The 16,686-nt window shown below is 45.2% G+C and overlaps 1 protein-coding gene across 1 annotated transcript in view; it reads left to right on the forward strand.

Annotated features, from left to right (window-relative positions):
- NAB1 (NGFI-A binding protein 1) overlaps positions 1–16,686 on the forward strand; it is a 38,715-nt gene that overhangs the window by 14,365 nt on the left and 7,664 nt on the right. Inside the window, exons 3-5 of the mRNA XM_033168785.1 lie at positions 5,737–5,870; positions 6,918–6,969; positions 15,827–15,943. Of these exons, the coding sequence (XP_033024676.1) occupies positions 5,737–5,870; positions 6,918–6,969; positions 15,827–15,943 (303 nt within the window). The remainder of the gene's footprint in view (positions 1–5,736; positions 5,871–6,917; positions 6,970–15,826; positions 15,944–16,686) is intronic.

Raw genomic sequence — 16,686 nt, forward strand, 5'->3', positions numbered from 1 at the left:
TGGATGACTTAACTCCCCCCCCCACGCAACCCGCCTTTTGCGAGGAAGTGGAGCTGTTTGGTGCCTAACATCATCTGGCTGACATGGCTGCAGTGCCTCGCCAGTCAGCTGGTCTGCAGGGCAGCGTGGCAGGCACCATACTATCAGAGTTGGGCTACCTTCCCAGGTTAGTGAGCCCCATCTGCCCCTCCCTTCTCTCTACAGCATGTGCAGAAACCACTAAATAATAATTTATTCTTTATACACCCCCCCATCCACTGTGGGCGGCTCCCAACAGAATATTAAAAACACAATACAGCATTAAACATTAAAAACTTCCCTAAACAGGGCCGCCTTCAGATATCTTCTAAAGGTCAGATAGTTGTTCAGCAAACAACTGTTTGTCTAGTCTTGTGGAGTGCTGTGCCTGACGTGACAAGTTCTGGGGTTTGCAGGCTATGCCTTTTGAGTGCCCTGGCTGATTGAGAATTGTGTGGGCAAAACAGATGTTTTTGGCAATATCTCTGGATACACTATAAACTGGTCCAAATCGGGAGTCGATGTTAATAGGAAACAACTTTTTGGTTCAACCATTTAAACAATACCAAGCTTATATTTGCAATGACAACATTAAATATCTAGGCATGTTAATGTTACGAGACTTATCTAAATTACTGTCATTAAACGTCAACAAAATATATCATGGGGTATCAATAGACATCGACAGATGGGAGTCATTGAACCTGACCATGTGGGGAAAAGTCAATGCTCTTAAAAATGAACATGATACCTAGACTAGTTTATATCTTATTCCTCTTAAGAGTAATTCCAGTTCACATACCGAGCAAATACTTTCGCAAAATTAAATCTTTGTTTAGAAAATGCCTTTGGGGCTCTTCAGCTCCAAGAATATCTAGGCAAAAAATGCAGATACTGATAAAAGGAGGAGCATTTGGCTGATTGTAGAATTGTGTGGGCAAAATGGGTTACTTTAGTCCTTGTGACATCAAGTGTGTGGCAGGAGGGTGGCCCCACACATCCAATCAGGCTTTGCCTAGGTGGATCTGTCAGCCAGATCCAGATCTCCACCTCTGCTCTGGATATTGGGTGTCTGCAATCATTTGATTCCTAGAAAGGAAAAGTTCCCCGGTGGCTGAATGTCTAAAACAGGAGTGGGGAACCTTAGGCCCTCCAGATGTTGCTGAACTACAACTCCCATAATCCCTGATTATTGGCCATGCTGGCTAGGGCTGATGGGAGTCTGAAGGGCCACAGGTTCCCCAGTCCTGGTCTAAAGGCTATTGTGAGTGTTTCACCCGCTGCTTCTCTTATGCGTGCCATCACTCATAATGATTGCCTTTGGGCTGATCAAGGACTGCAGTAACAAGATCATAAATCATCACCATCATCAGTAAGTTTATTGTACTAGCCGAAGGCTGTGACAGTTTCATAACAGTTTGCCAAATTACAAACCACAAATAAAACATACACCAATAATATATCGGCGATAAGAAGAAAGAGAAATCCGAAAGACCGTCCACCCTAGCTGATAAGAATTCAGTATCAACAACCACTGATTTAAATGTTATGATTGCAGGCAGTGGAGGATATGCAGAAATAAGGCAGCAGGATTTGGTCCCTGCTCGTCAGCTGTGGGGGGGATTGAAGCTGTGCAAAAGTACCTTTTGAAGCAGCTCTCTTGTGTGAGCTACTTCAAAGATGCTTTTGCAATGTTCTAAGACAGCTTCTGTTGGGTAAGCAAGAGTTTTGCCATAGTGTTAATTCGTATGGAATCCATTCTTTCTGAAGTTCTCAGTGTTCAGAGACTTCTATTAATACCTGCTTGATTCCTCAAATCTTACCTTCTTGTAGACTGACTGAACAATATGTAGTAAATGTCAGCATAAGCTACTGCATTCTCACTTAATTTAGCTTTCGTTCCCGATGCGAAGATTCATTCCAAGGTCTTTGTAGTCATTGAGAGGAATTCATGGCTGTTTGTCCCGAGTGTGGCACTTTGGAAATTGTGAAGAGGGGAAAGAATATTGGGCTCAGCCTTGGCTAATGTACTGGTAATTTCATGCCCAGTGCCCTTTCTTTACGTTGCAGTGGGACAAGGTTTGGGCTTCTGGGTCCGTAAAATTCAGAATCCTCCTGCTCTCTGCATTGCTGCATGTACTTAAGCATTAGTCGTGTTGAATATTATAAAGTGTAAAGAGGGGAGAATGACTTTGTCGCAGGGTGGATTTGATTTAAATCCAATCGATTTAAATCACTAGTCAGTAAGACTTCATTTGAATGGTTGGTTTTTTTACAGAAAGACTCATTTATTAATATTTACAACCAGATGAAGGTTTCTGATTGTGCAGATGAAATAGAACTGATAGTTAATTCTACAGGATGGGGCATTAGCGTGTGAAAATAGTCCCGATCCAATGATCCCCAGATGGTGGAGGTGTCAAGCGCCATCCTGACACACAGGTATCTTCACTTAGTCACAAGTGGTCAAAAGCCAAGTGCAAAATTTCCCCTGGTGCCTGGAGGTCTCCACCTTACAGTGGTATGGAGAACTGGGGGCACCCACCTTGGGAAATCATCTCCCCCTAGAGATCAGGTGGGTGCTCAATTGCCTTCTAAATCCAGCCCGCGGACTGTCCGGGAATCAGCGTGTTTTTACATGAGTAGAATGTGTCCTTTTATTTAAAATGCATCTCTGGGTTATTTGTGGGGCCTGCCTGGTGTTTTTACATGGGTAGAATGTGTGCTTTTATTTAAAATGCATCTCTGGATTATTTGTGGGGCATAGGAATTCGTTCATTTCCCCCCAAAAAATATAGTCCGGCCCCCCACAAGGTCTGAGGGACAGTGGACCGGCCCCCTGCTGAAAAAGTTTGCTGACCCCTGCCCTTAGCTTTTCCTGGTTATTAATCCCTGCTCCTGCCATCTCTGGATACTAAAACATCACTGTTTTATTGATAAGACTTTTCTTGTTATATTTTGGTATACAGTCGTACCTTGGAAGTCGAACGGAATCCGTTCTGGAAGTCCGTTCGACTTCCAAAACGTTCAAGAACCAAATCGCGACTTCAGTTAGAAGCCGTGGAAGCCCCATCGTACATTTGGCTTCCAAAAGAACATTCGAAAACAGGAACACTCATTCTGGGAGCCGATTTGTTTGGGAGCCAAGGCGTTCAAGATCTAAGATCTGGTTACGTATCCTTCGGGATACGTATGCGGCAAACCCAGAAGTATTTTTCCGTGTTTCGCCGCATGTGCAGAAGCGCTATATGCGCCACGCACATGCACAGAAGTGCTCTACATGCTGCTCGCATGCTCAGAAGGGCTAAACTGTGCCGTGCACATGCGCAGAAGCAACACCTCCAGATACGCGCACCTCCAGAGCTCTGGAATGGATCCTGTGCGCAACCAGAGGTATCACTGTACTCTGTTGTTCTGTCAACCACCTTGGTATTTTGTTGAAATGAAAGGGCCATATCATTTTAATAGCCAGCAATGAAATAAACCTCAGCATCTATCATATATGAGACCCCAGAGGAAAAATCGGCAGTCTTCTATTGGGATTCCCCCCCCCCCCATAAATACTCATTTCCTTTGCTTGAGAATGTCTGTATGTGGAAGTTCAGTTATAACCTAGGCCTAGGGGATGTTGGCCTGAATAACCTTGAGGAATTTTGCTCGTCTTATGGAGATACTTTTGACTTCCCTCAAAATTCCTCAGGTGTTTTGCCTAACCAGGGAACCCCAAATCTGTTTTGAATTACTTCAGGTGAAATTTTGATGGCAACCCTAGTTGACACCAGTACTCTCTCACACGTGAGGGTAGATAACATCAGGCAAATGTAGAGCATGTTGTTATTTGGAACAGTGTCAGTCTTAATCCAGCGTGTGAATGCAGATAATATGTCAGGATCCAGCCTGTGACATAATATTCTGTTTTTCATTCACAGAGAAATGGTTAGATGAGGAAAGGTGGGTTTTTAAATATATACATATATATAAATAAATACTTCCCCCCAGTTGGAAATGTCATAACAGAAGGTACATCTGGCAACTTTCACTTCTCCATTTTTAATAATGCAACTTATATTGGTTTGGATCCAAAAGTTATACGCACACAGTGTAATGGGAGTTGTGTTAAAAGAATGAAAAATAATGGCAAATAAAGACTATATATGCCATAGCATATGAACTCTAGAGGCCCATACAAAATCTTGCACAATACCTTGTGTGAATGGAAACTTAATCTGAATTTGGAGCGCTTTTCTCCCACAACACTCCTATTCCAGCTCACAAACAGCCCTCTCATAAGCCGAATGGGGATTATGATAACTGGGCATCTTCAGACCCAAGCTGCTCCTCTTCCTTCTCCTTGTATCACCATCCATCCATCCATCCTTCCCTGTCTTCTGAGGAGACGACGAAGGCTGAGGGTGAAGTCTCACATTTGTATGGGAATCTCAGACCAGTAAAAACTGGCCTCTTGATGGCCACGGATTGGTTTTGGGAACAGTAGCTCCATCTCTGATATAAATGGTCTGGGCAACCCACCAGAAACTTATTTAGAGCTTCGTTCCACCTGCTTAATGATCCCGAGCTCCCATTAGTCAGTTTAGGCCAGTGGTTTTCAACCAGTGTGCCGTGGCACCCTGGGGTGTCTTGAATGATGGTCAGGGGTGTCACAGGCAACATTGGCCTCTGTCCCCCTTTCCTTCCCTCCCTCCTCTGATGCCCTTTTGTGTTTCTGCCTCCCAAAGGCTTGCACAGCTGTTTATTGCAGCAGCCCTGGCTACAAGCTCTGGGAAGCGCCTCTCTTTGGGGCAGGGGTGGGGCAGTTCAGAGACCAGGGATGGCAGCAGCTGCTTCCCAGAGGACTCCCAAGGAGAGGAAGCTGAGGGAACCCTCCACAAGGGTGTCCAAAAAAGGGGTGAGAGGCTGGCTGCTCTGCAGGCAAGGGGGTGACATAACTGGGTGCCGCAGAAGGAATATAGTTGGTTAAGGGAGCCGTGGATTCAGAAAGGTTGAAAACCTCTGGTTTAGGCCACTTGGCCCATTTTATGCAAACATTATTAACTTGAGACTGTTCACTCAGAAATCAAACCCAAGATGGCAGCCTGTTAAAGCTTCACTGCAGGGGGATGACGAATCTCCACGCACTCGGGGGTGGGGGGATCCCATTAGATCACACCAGAATGTAGGAGTTTGTCATAGCAGTTCATCCCAGTGGGTGGCTCACAGGGTGCAGTAAGGGATTGGCTACACAGCCAGCCCCCTGAGTCAACCTCAGGATTATGATTTTATTTTATTTTAATTATTTGTTTGTTTATTTATTTATTTTAAAAGCAGGTCTGCCTGAGTTCATTTTAAAAGCATGCTTTGGTTTTAAACAAAATAGCTTGCCCCTGATCTAATAACTATTTTTTTAAAAGTATACCAACTTACTTCCCAGGGAATTGAGGATGACTTCAAATGGGGGGGGGGACCCAAAGGTACTAAGCAGTATTTAAAAACTCGGTTGTTTTTCTTTTGTGGGGTGTGCACGCGCATCTTTACAAAACTGTGGCAACTGTGTTAAGCGCGATGCCAGAAATTTGAAGAAATCCCTCCAGATTTCTCTTATGAAGCTCTAATGTTGTTTATGTACATTGCAGCAGGGATGGAAGATACATAAGGTTTCATGTTCCTCAAAGGAGTGATACAGCTAAGGCAACGAAGCATCCCTTGTCTTTTGTTCTCTAGCTCACGGTTAACGAAGCCGCTGCTCAATTGTGTGTGAAGGATAACGCACTGCTGACCCGGAGGGACGAACTCTTTGCACTGGCGCGACAAATATCCCGAGAAGTTACCTACAAATACACTTACCGGACTACCAAGTAAGTGCTTTTTTTTTAAGGGGAAAGATCCTAATTGCTTTAATGAGGTTTATCGTGAAGTATCAGAAAACCTGTTTTTATTCTTCTTGTTCTGCAGTCAGGGCCATAGAATCATAGAAATATAGAGTTGGAAGGGAACCTGAGGGTCATCTAGTCCAACCCCCCACGACCCTGAAATCAAGAGTCCCACGCTCTCCCTGACTCATAGTCCTGGTTCATAAACATGACGAACCATAGATGTGGTGGGAAGGCATGAATTTGTGTGCTTTCTCATGACACCTATAACCTAACCCATGGGTAGACAAACTAAGGCCCGGGGGCCTGATCCAGCCCAATCGCTTTCTAAACCCGGCCCACGGATGGTCTGGGAATCAGCATGTTTTTACATGAGTAGAATGTGTCCTTTTATTTAAAATGCATCTCTGGGTTATTTGTGGGGCCTGCCTGGTGTTTTTACACGAGTAGAATGTGTGCTTTTATTTAAAATGCATCTCTGGGTTATTTGTGAGGCATACGTTCATTCCCCCCCCCAAAAAAATATAGTCCAGCCCCCCCAAAAGTTGGAGGGACAGTGGACCGGCCCCCTGCTGAAAAAGTTTGCTGACCCCTGAATGTGCACACACCATCCCACCTATTGGGAGCCCATGAGTCTTTGCATTTCCACACCACATTTTTCTAGTTGTTGCAGAAAATCGTATTTTTTGTAGATCGGGTGGCTTCAACAGGGTTGACGTTAAATATCCAACCCCAACCCCAACCCTGACATGCTAGCTTCCTTTGTACAGGGAGTTGTTTATACAAAGGAGCATTCAAACACGCAAACCTTGCTCCACTGCCCATAATCTCTAATGGTAGTCCAGCAAGATTGAAGCTTACATCAAGTTCTTAAACGTGCTCTGTGAACCTATCCAGAAATTGAGGCTTAAATGAGAAATTTCAGTTTTCTATCTCTCTGTTGCAGGCAAGGATTTCCCCAAAGATCCCCCCCCCCAAAGATAGTGTGCGCTACTTAGTAAAAACAAAACAAAATGTGTTTTCATCTCCTAGGTCTAAATGTGGAGAAAGGGATGAACTGTCACCAAAGAGAATTAAGATAGAGGTACTGTATTTCAACTTGTTCTGTTTAGTTGTAATTGCTAAAACCGACTTGTGTGAGAGAGGAAAGAACCATTAAGGCTTCGTTTGGTGAATGGCTATGTTCTGCCTCATTCTCCCGACTGAAAAACAAATCCCTTAAAATACAATGCGTTCCGAATAAATATGGTCGGGTTTATCGAAGGTTCTGTACTAGTCACTTAAAATATGAGGGCAGTTGAAACAATATAATGGAGCTTGTGAAGTTGTGAGTTTGGAGAGAACTTGGCCAGTAATCAGGATAAAATAGATACATGTTCCATCTCCCCCTGCACTTCCCCAGTTTTATTTATTTCTTGCTTTTATTTATTGCCCCCTTTTCACAGCATTTCTACAGTGGAACGGGCACAAGAAATTCCTGCATATATAGATTTTCTTTTCCATTCAGTTGATAGTAGCAGTAACACATACACACACACACATACCTGGCCTTTTGCACAGTTACACATGTTCTTCCCTGAAGTAAGTAAAAGGAAAAAACCAGCCCATGAGGATGGGGGAGAGCTTCTCCCCAAAAAGCTTATGAGACCGGGATGTCTCTACTTAATTTTTTTTTCATGGAGAAGATCAGTAGGTATTATTTCAGCAGAATACCGGGGGGTACGGGACACATCAATTTGAATTTAAATATTTCACTTTATAAATACTGGGCTGATTTTACTGGAGAATATTTTTAGGAGTGGAATTTGACTGATGTTACATCCTCATCATAAGGCTCCTGTCTAGCTTCGGCTGTAGATCAGTTAATTGCAGCACAATCTTATGCATGTTTGCTCATTCAATTGTGTTAGATGGGGCTTGCTGAGTGCAGCCTCAGTGCCATGCTAGATAAACACTGTATGTTTATCATATAATAATAATAATATTAAATTATTTGTACCCTACCCATCTGGCTGGGTTTCCCCAGGCTTAGTTATGGTTATTATTATTAGTATTAAAATTTTGATTTCTATACTGGCCTTTTTTAACAATCTCAAGAGTGGTGTCCAACATTAAAAACATATTTTATGGAGCATAATAAAAAACATAATTAAAAAGCATAGTAGTACAGTGGTACCTCGGAAGCATAGCTGTCAACTTTCCCCCTTTTTAAAGGGAAATTCCCTTGTTCCGAATAGGATTCCTCGCAAGAAAAGGGAAAAGTTGACAGCTATGCTCGGAAGTCGAATGGAATCCGTTCCGGAAGTCCGTTCGACTTCCCAAACGTTCAAAAACCAAGGTGCAGTTTCCAATTGGCTGCAGGAAGCTCCTGCAGCCAATCGGAAGCCGCATCGGAGGTTTGGGTTCCAAAGAACGTTCGCAAACTGGAACGCTCACTTGTACAGTATTCTTGTATAGTATATAGTCTGCATAGTATACAGCATAATAATAAAAAATAATCATAATAACAGTCCCCTTTCTTTAACAGACCATAGATTATTTAATAGCTGAAAGCCTCGGTAAAGAGGAATGTTTTTGCCTAGTGCCTAAAAGACGTGTAATGATGGCGCCAGGCGAGCCTCTCTGGGAAGAGCATTCCACAGACAAGGAGCCACCGCAGAGAAGACCCATTCCCGTTATGCTCATAGTAAAACTATTGAAATAAATTAAGCCTCACTTAAGTGTGACTGACATTGGATGTTGCCCTTTATTCCATCATGGTTTTCTTCCGGCAAATAATGGTCCTCTGTACCTCCATTTGAGGAGCACTGGCAACAATTTTCGGCACGTCATGCTCAGTTAAACGGTCTGGGTCCTCTCTGTGTGCTAGAGCATCGTTTGACCTAAACACAAATAATTTTGTTGAGTAGGTGGAACTATTGGGGGGGGGGCTGTTTTCAGATACCTCCATAAACTGTGTTTCGTTGTTCGGATCTTCCTAAAGGAGGGAAATAACACGGAGAGAAACTCCTGCCAGTAGCTCTGGGAAGTTCTTGCCCTGTCTGATGGATCTTGTTGCCATTAGGAAACAATTTCCTGATAGTCAGAAAAATGAACACATGTATACGCACACTCTGGCTTATGGAGGTAATGACTAAACCTAGCAAAAACATGGAAATATATTCAGTATTTTTTCATTTTGTATTTTTTTAAAAATAGACCCAGTTTTAAATAATGTAGCTTGCAGACTGAGTAAATAGGCTGTCAATTTTACCGTAATTTCCCTTCTGTGTTGAGGGATATGTGATACAGCAGACCAGTAGTTATTTGGATGCATATATTTGCTGCATATATTTCCCTGTAAAGGAACGTTTCAGGAAATGGTCCCTTTGGATGCAAGAATTCCTTTGTACAATTCGATTTTGTGTGTGTGTGTGTGTGTGTGTTTAAACTACCCTGGGAAAATGTCGAGGGCACATTTTTATTCTGTAACTGCTTGTTTTGAGGTGGACTAAAAGTGAAGAGACAGGGCGAGGGAATAATTAGCGACTTACATGTTCCTATAAAAGCCAGCGAGAATTTTGCAAAGGGACTTTGAAAGTCTTGTTACTTTTTGTGCTGCAGGAAAAGGAAGGTAATTGCTGCGATCCATTCCTAAACGCATAGGCCTGTCCCAAAACTAGACCCTAGTAAAAGAGTTAGGTTGTAAAATGCCAAACATCTACATGTTTCATATAGACATGGATTGAATGTGGTGCTAGTCATACTCAGAGTAGACCCATTGAAATTGATTTCTAGGAGTAATTTAAGACCATTATTTCCTTTGGCTTGGTTGTACAGTCGTACCTCGGAAGTCGAACGGAATCCGTTCCGGAAGTCCGCTCGACTTCCAAAATGTTTCGAAATCAAGGCGCGGCTTCCGATTGGCTGCAGGAGGCTCCAAAGGAAAGCAGAGCGATACGTTTGGCACCAGCTTGGCTGCAGGAGTTGCTGGCAGGAGGCGTACAAGGCATCTTAGGGACTCTACTCTGCATTTGTGTAGGGTTTACTCCATAGCCAGTGTGGTGTTGTGGTTAAGAGCAGTGGACTTGTAATCTGGTGAACCGGGTTCGCGTCTCTGCTCCTCCACATGCAGTGTTGGGTGAACTTGGGCTAGTCACACTTCTCTGAAGTCTCTCAGCCTCACTCACCTCACAGAATGTTTGTTGTGGGGAAGGAAGGGAAAAGGAAATTGTTAGCCACTTTGAGACTCCTTAGGGTAGCGATGAAGCGGGATATTAAATCCAAACTCTTCTTCTTCTTCTTCCACTGAAGATGTACCACAAGGCAGGGTTAGGATCAGAGTTTTTTCCTTCTCCTAGATAGGCTACCTTCCCAGGTTGATGAGCCCCATTTGCCCCTTGCTTTTCTCTACAGCACGTGCAGAGACTGCCTTCTTGGCCATTGGACCAACTATTGATCTCGTCCGCTCAGTCTGCCAATACCTGTCTTTATGGAGCAAGCAAGCAAGCAAGCAAATAATCCAAAGCCCTGGTAATGCTTGAAACAAAGAATGCTTGCTGTTTGTTTGTTAAACAGTAAAACCATAAACAGGGCGGTGATACAATGACTATTGCAATTGACACAAGAGGAGGAGGTTTAACAAACTGAAGGACACCGTCCTCTTTCTGTGTTCTTCCCTATGGAAACATGCAGATGGGTACAGATATACCCTGCTTTAAGTCATTTACATACTGCCTTCTCCTGTATATTATTTACTACAACTCTCGATGACTAAGCTCCTTAGCGTCTAAACATCGGATTACCAGAACGACGTCCAAGCACTGAACCACTGGTATATCACAAGTGGACTTTTTATTACTGCATTTGCAATTGTTCAAGATAATATCTGTTTTGGAAAGAGAAGAGATGAGCTCTGAACCACTGATATATTTACAAGCGAACTCTTTACTTACTGCGCTTGCTATTGTTTAAGAAAAAACCTATTTGGGAAAGAAACTGCTTTTGCTATTTTTATGGATGTTCAGTGTTTACAGATAGTTGCCATTTGTTTGCTAAAGACAAGGGAAAATATGGTTTACCTCACTGAGGCCTAGTAACTTTTCAGGATTTCAGCCTGTCTGGTATTGTTCTTGCGAACACCTCCCATACAGTGGCAGGTGGTGCCCCCCCCCCTTTTTAAAAAGCTTAAGTTCTGGAAGTGCTATACAGCTTGCTGAAGCATGAGCCAGGAACTTTTATAGATGGCGCCTTAACCCTTGAATACATACGCCAAGCTATTTTTTCTCTTGCCACCTCACTTCTCCTGCTTAGATGAGGACTGAAACGCAGGAGCCCAGATTGTCACTACAGTCATATCTTGGTTTTCAAGCAACCTAGTTCTCAAAACGTTTCGGCTCCCGAACGCCGCAAACCCAGAAGTGACTGTTCCGGTTTGCGAACTACTTTTGGAAGCCAAACATCCGACGGGGGCTTCCGATCGGCTGCAGGAGCTTCGGTTTGGTTTCCGAACAGTTTGGAAGTCGAATGGACTTCCAGAACGGATTCTATTTGACTTCCAAGATACGACTGTACTGTTGATTCCCCTTCTGCCTTTCCACCGGCGTCAGTGTGTGTAAAACACTGCCATTTTGATCCCGGGAGGCGTTTAATGCCTCTGTTCCACAGGTGGAAATGATTACCCCCCCGGGGCGTGATGTGAAATGTCCCCCCCCCCACCGGTATAATAAAGAGGAGGGTTTTCCTCCCTCCCTCTCCGAGATGGAGGCGCCTGAGAGCAGGACTGCATGGGCAAGCAAACCTACGGACGGCTTGGTTCCAGCTAACGCCAGGGTTGCAAACATCACCTCTGCAGAGGGAAGGAGTTTTGCATAAGCAACACACAAAAGAAAGAGGGCGGAGGGTGTGCGTGGAGGCGAAGCATATCACAAATTACACCTGATTACCTGTGAAAGCCTTCCCCCCCCTCCTTCCCCCATGTGACCTCTCCGTTTTCTCGATGGAGTGGGTGGGTACGTTTGCAGGGAGAGGCGGGGGCGGAATCCCGGGAAAATGACAAGCGCTGGGAGCCGAGTGGGCGGGAGAAGGAATGCAGCAATTAGGTTCGGATTTGGGAGCAGCTATTAATGAGTTGCGGCGAGGTCCCTGAATGGCCTTCTCACGTGCAACGAAACAAAAGCAATATTTTAGTTACAAGAAGTTCCCACCCTCCCTCTTCAGCAGACGCCTTGATCCATGTGTGTGTAAGTGTGTGTGTGTAAGTGTGGAGTTGATGTGGGTGCCCCCTCACTTCCCCCCCCCCCAAGTCGGTGACACCAACAGCACACAAGGCTTTGTGTCTTTGTGCCGGAGAAAGCACAGCAAAATCACTGGTGGTTGAAGGAAGGCTTTGCTCTCTCCAGTGCTGTTATTTTGTGCAGAAAAGGGTGTGTGGCTAGGGGTGTTCCACCCCCCCCAAATACAGGATTGAGTGTCAGCAGGGCATGTGAGACAGACAACAGAGTCATTACAATCCTATGGACTAGCAGTACAAAGGCACCCTGCCGCCAAACAGCACACCCATAAGCGGAGGTGGCGGGAAGATGGATGAGAGGGCGAAACTTGAAAGATTCAGTGGGAGTAAGAGACCTAGAGGGAAATGGAAGGGGTGGGTGGGTAGCTGGGAGGGCTGGAGTGGGGGGGGGAGAGAGAGAGAGGTTCAGCATTCATGTCGGCATGAGTTATAAGGCGGGAGAGAAAGAACGAGGGTATGCCCACGCCACTGCCAAGCAGGGTTGAAAAGCAAGAGAGTGGGGGGATTTCTTTCTCTCCCCGAAGATCACAAAAGAACAGAAGCGGTGCAATCTGGTGTTCGTGTAGGAGAAGTGTTTGGCGGAGGGGAAGAAAGCGCCTGTGGGGCTTGGGAACATCTGCTCAAAGAAATTGCTTTAAGAACAGCCAAGTTGGAAGGGAGCACACTGGGTGTGTTTGATAGAGAGCAATGGGGAAGAAAGGAGCATTTGGCTATCGAGACACTCTTCACCCCCTGCTTCTTCCGTTAGGGTTCCTTTTCATAGACTTTTTTATTATTTAAAAAATCAATTTTATTAAAGGTTTTCAACATATAATACAGTCATGCCATGGATCTCAAAACGCCTTGGCTCCCGAACAGATCGGCTCCTGAGCAATTGAAACCCAGAAGTGAGTGTTCCAGTTTGCGAATGTTCTTTGGAAACCGAACGTCCGACGGGGCTTCTGTGGCTTCTGATGGGCTGCAGGAGGTTTCTGCAGCTAATCAGAAACCGCGCTTTGGTTTCCGAACGTTTTGGAAGTCGAACGGACTTCCGGAACGGATTTTGTTCGACTTCCGAGGTACGACTGTACAATAAAAAAACAACAACAAGCAAAGCTAATACCTTAAAAGATCAAAATAATAAAAAGGAAAAGAAAAGAGAGAGCGAGAAACCACACCCACACAAGCACAAAGTTGTATATTCTATCAACCTTCTATCTTAATCTTCAGTTCACAAACATGAGATCCACGTCTTCCCAGTTCCCATCTTTCTTAGCCTCACACCCGACAAAAACCAATCTACTCTGTCTCTCACACAGATATTTTCTATCCATCTTCTCTCTGAATTCATCTTTGTATCATCTTCATATCATACTATAAAAAATATTATTTAATATTATTTTTTAAAACCTACCAAAAACTTAATAAGAGAAAAAATAGGTACTCTTTTTAAAAAAAAAACCATACACTTTTCTTTCAAAGTGACATCCCAGGAAGAAGTAGGCGGGTTATGGATTTTACCTCTTTCTCTCTTTTTTTGCGGGGTGGTTGCGATGCAGGGCGAAAGCATGTTGAGTAGTTGCCACTCGGACTTAGGGCCTGCAGTGGCATTTCTGGGTGATGAGCCGCGATGCTTGCTCCAAGCCACCTGGGCTCGGAAGGAAGAGTCATATACAACCCTGAACGGCTTCCAAAAAAGCAGGAGTAGAAAAGATCAGCTGGGTAGGAATAGGTATAGGAAATTCCAGTCACGTTCACCCCGGACCTTTGTGTTTGTTTTCATTCTTCCTCCAAACAAGCAGTGTTATCGTTGTGCAATTATCAGTGAAGCAGTGGTTTGAATGGTGCCTTGAATGGTGGTCAAGGGTTCAGCGGACAACACTGGCCTCTGTCCCTCTTTCCTTCCCTCCCTCCTCTGATGCCTTCTTGCGTCTCTGCCCCCCAGAGGCTTGCATGGTTGTTTGTTGCAGCAGCCCAGGCTACAAGCTCCCCAGGCGAATGGTGCCTCTGAGCCTGGCCAGGGGGTTCTTCCCAGGCCCCTGTGGGGCAGTGTGAGGAGGGACCTCTCTTTGGGGCAGTGGGGAGCAGCTCAGAGACCAGGGGCGGCAGCTGCGGCTGCCCAGAGGACTCAAGGAGAGGGGAGAGGAGTGGAGGCTGAGGGAGTACTCCACAAGGGAGGGTGTTCAAAAAAGGATGTAAAGGTAAAGCTACCCCCGACCATTAGGTCCAGTCACGGACGACTCTGGGGTTGAGCGCTCATCTCGCTCTATAGGCCAAGAGAGCTGACGTTTGTCCGCAGACAGCTTCTGGGTCATGTGACCAGCATGACTAAGCCGCTTCTGGCGAAACCAGAGCAGCGCACGGAAACACCGTTTACCTTCCCGCCTGAGCAGTACCTATTTATCTACTTGCACTTTGGTGTGCTTTTGAACTGCTAGGTGGGCAGGAGCTGGGACTGAACAACGGGAGCTCACCCCATCGCGGGGATTCGAACCGCTGACCTTCTGATCGGCAAGCCCTTGGCTCTGTGGTTTAGACCACAGCGCCGCCCGCATCCCTTCTATAAAAGGGTGAGAGGCTGCCAACTCTGCAGGCAAGGGGGTGACGTAACTGGGCTCCTGAGCCCCACAGGGGTGCCGCAGAAAGAATGCAGTTGGTCAAGGAAGCCGTGGACTTAAAAAGGTTGAAAAGCTCTGGGTTAAAGGTTTAAATACTGCTGGTCGCAGCCACCTTCCTCCTCTCCTTTCTCTGCCGCTGCAGCCGCAGTGAGGGTGGAAAGTCAGAGAATCTCTGCCTCGCCACTTACGACAACTGCGTTCACAGTGCTGTGAGCTAGACTGCAGCGCTCTTCAGGCATTCATAACGAATTCACGTAAAGTTGGCGGTAGAGTCACTAGTGCAAGGCCTGCTCCCAGCGAAACCTTCCCCCATTGAGCGGGGAAATCTGAAGAGAGCTTCTAACCACACCAGTTCATTCAGCAGTAGAAGGTTTGGGCAGCACCCATGAGGCAGTGATGTTGGGTTGGGGCGGGGCATCCACCATCCCCTCCCTGCCTGTTGCTTGAGCACCCAGATGAGGCCCATTTGCAAAAGCTGCCTTTGTAGGCTGATGAGGCATATTTAAACCATGTCTTCTTAAATGCAAGCTTGTTGTCAGAAATTTCTAGGGAGCAAACTTTGCAGAAAAGGAGTCGTAATTTGATGTCTCTCTGACGTTATGCAACATGGGCTTCTGTTTTGTTGTACATTTTCATGCTTTCACAACAGAATGAAAGCACAGTGGCTGCGTTTGGAAACTGCTTGCTGATATGGTTACTTCTTTATTTCCCTTCCATCCTAATGTCTTAACTTGCACAAAGCAGACCTTTTGATATTCCTGATTGAAATTCCTAAATAAAAAGGGAGTCTTTTGCTACCTTAAAGTCCAGCATGTTTATTGTGCCACAAGCTTTCATTTAGGTAGAGCAACCTGCACTCGCAGCATTTCTTTGTGCCTTTAAAAGAACCGACTTTTGTTCTACACTTGCTCATCTTCAAAACCTTGAAACATTTATTTTTGCCCTTAAAACAACTGCGGAAGAACTATTGGCTGTAGTGATGATTTAAGACTGGAAAAAAATATCTTTAGTCTTCCGAATCGAAACATTCTGAAATAGTAACAGCTCCTTTCCCTGCTTTTTCATGTTTGCAGGACGGCTTCCCTGACTTCCACGACGCAGTCCAGAGTTTTTACCAGCAGGATTCAGTCAAAATACAACAGGCATTGTCAAAAGGGAAGTGTGAAGACCTGGCTGCGCTTGGCTCACAGGTAAACAACCTACGAGTTGCAATAAAAAGGCTTCCTTGTATTAATGCTTCTTGCAGAACAATCACAGTTCTTTCCTTACAGGACACTCTGTCCCCGTTCTGCAGATCAAGCGGTCCTTCTGACCTGGCTGCGATCGTTTCACTTCTAGTGTAGGTGGTAATGACTCACGACTGGTGCTTTTTTTTTGGAAAACGGCATGCTCATATGAACACACACTCGTAACGGCTACAGCTTTATCTTCATTCATAGTAAAGGGATGAAGATTTTAACTGACCGGAGCAAGGGGCATCTTTCAGTGTTTCCTGCCTCTTGTCAGTACAGAATTTGGCAACTGGGCAGATAACTGCACCAGATCCCCCATAATCTCTTGTCTAAGCTGTGCCGCCTTCAACTTATCGCGGGGTGTAGGAAACTTGAGACTGAGAGCTCTCATTCTTCACTCCCTGTTGTCCTTTCTCCCTGACTGCTCAGACTCTGCCTCTTCTAAGGCTGGTATGCTAGAACTTCTCACCTGCTCACCTGCTTCATGAAGTGTAGGCAGGTGACATAGCTCAGATCTTGTGCAGCCTGACACTTCAGTGGAGACCCAGCAGCTCTCTGGGCCATTGCAAGATGAACAGCGCAGATAGCAGAGGGGATAATTCCTACCAGAGTGCTGCTGCCTTGCTAGAGGGAACTCTCCGCACTGCTGAACATGGCGATGTCCTCTACAATTATGCTTCTCTTGAGATCTCCTCCACTTC

The sequence above is a fragment of the Lacerta agilis genome, chromosome 1 (assembly GCF_009819535.1).
Source record: "Lacerta agilis isolate rLacAgi1 chromosome 1, rLacAgi1.pri, whole genome shotgun sequence".
Taxonomy (NCBI): domain Eukaryota; kingdom Metazoa; phylum Chordata; class Lepidosauria; order Squamata; family Lacertidae; genus Lacerta; species Lacerta agilis.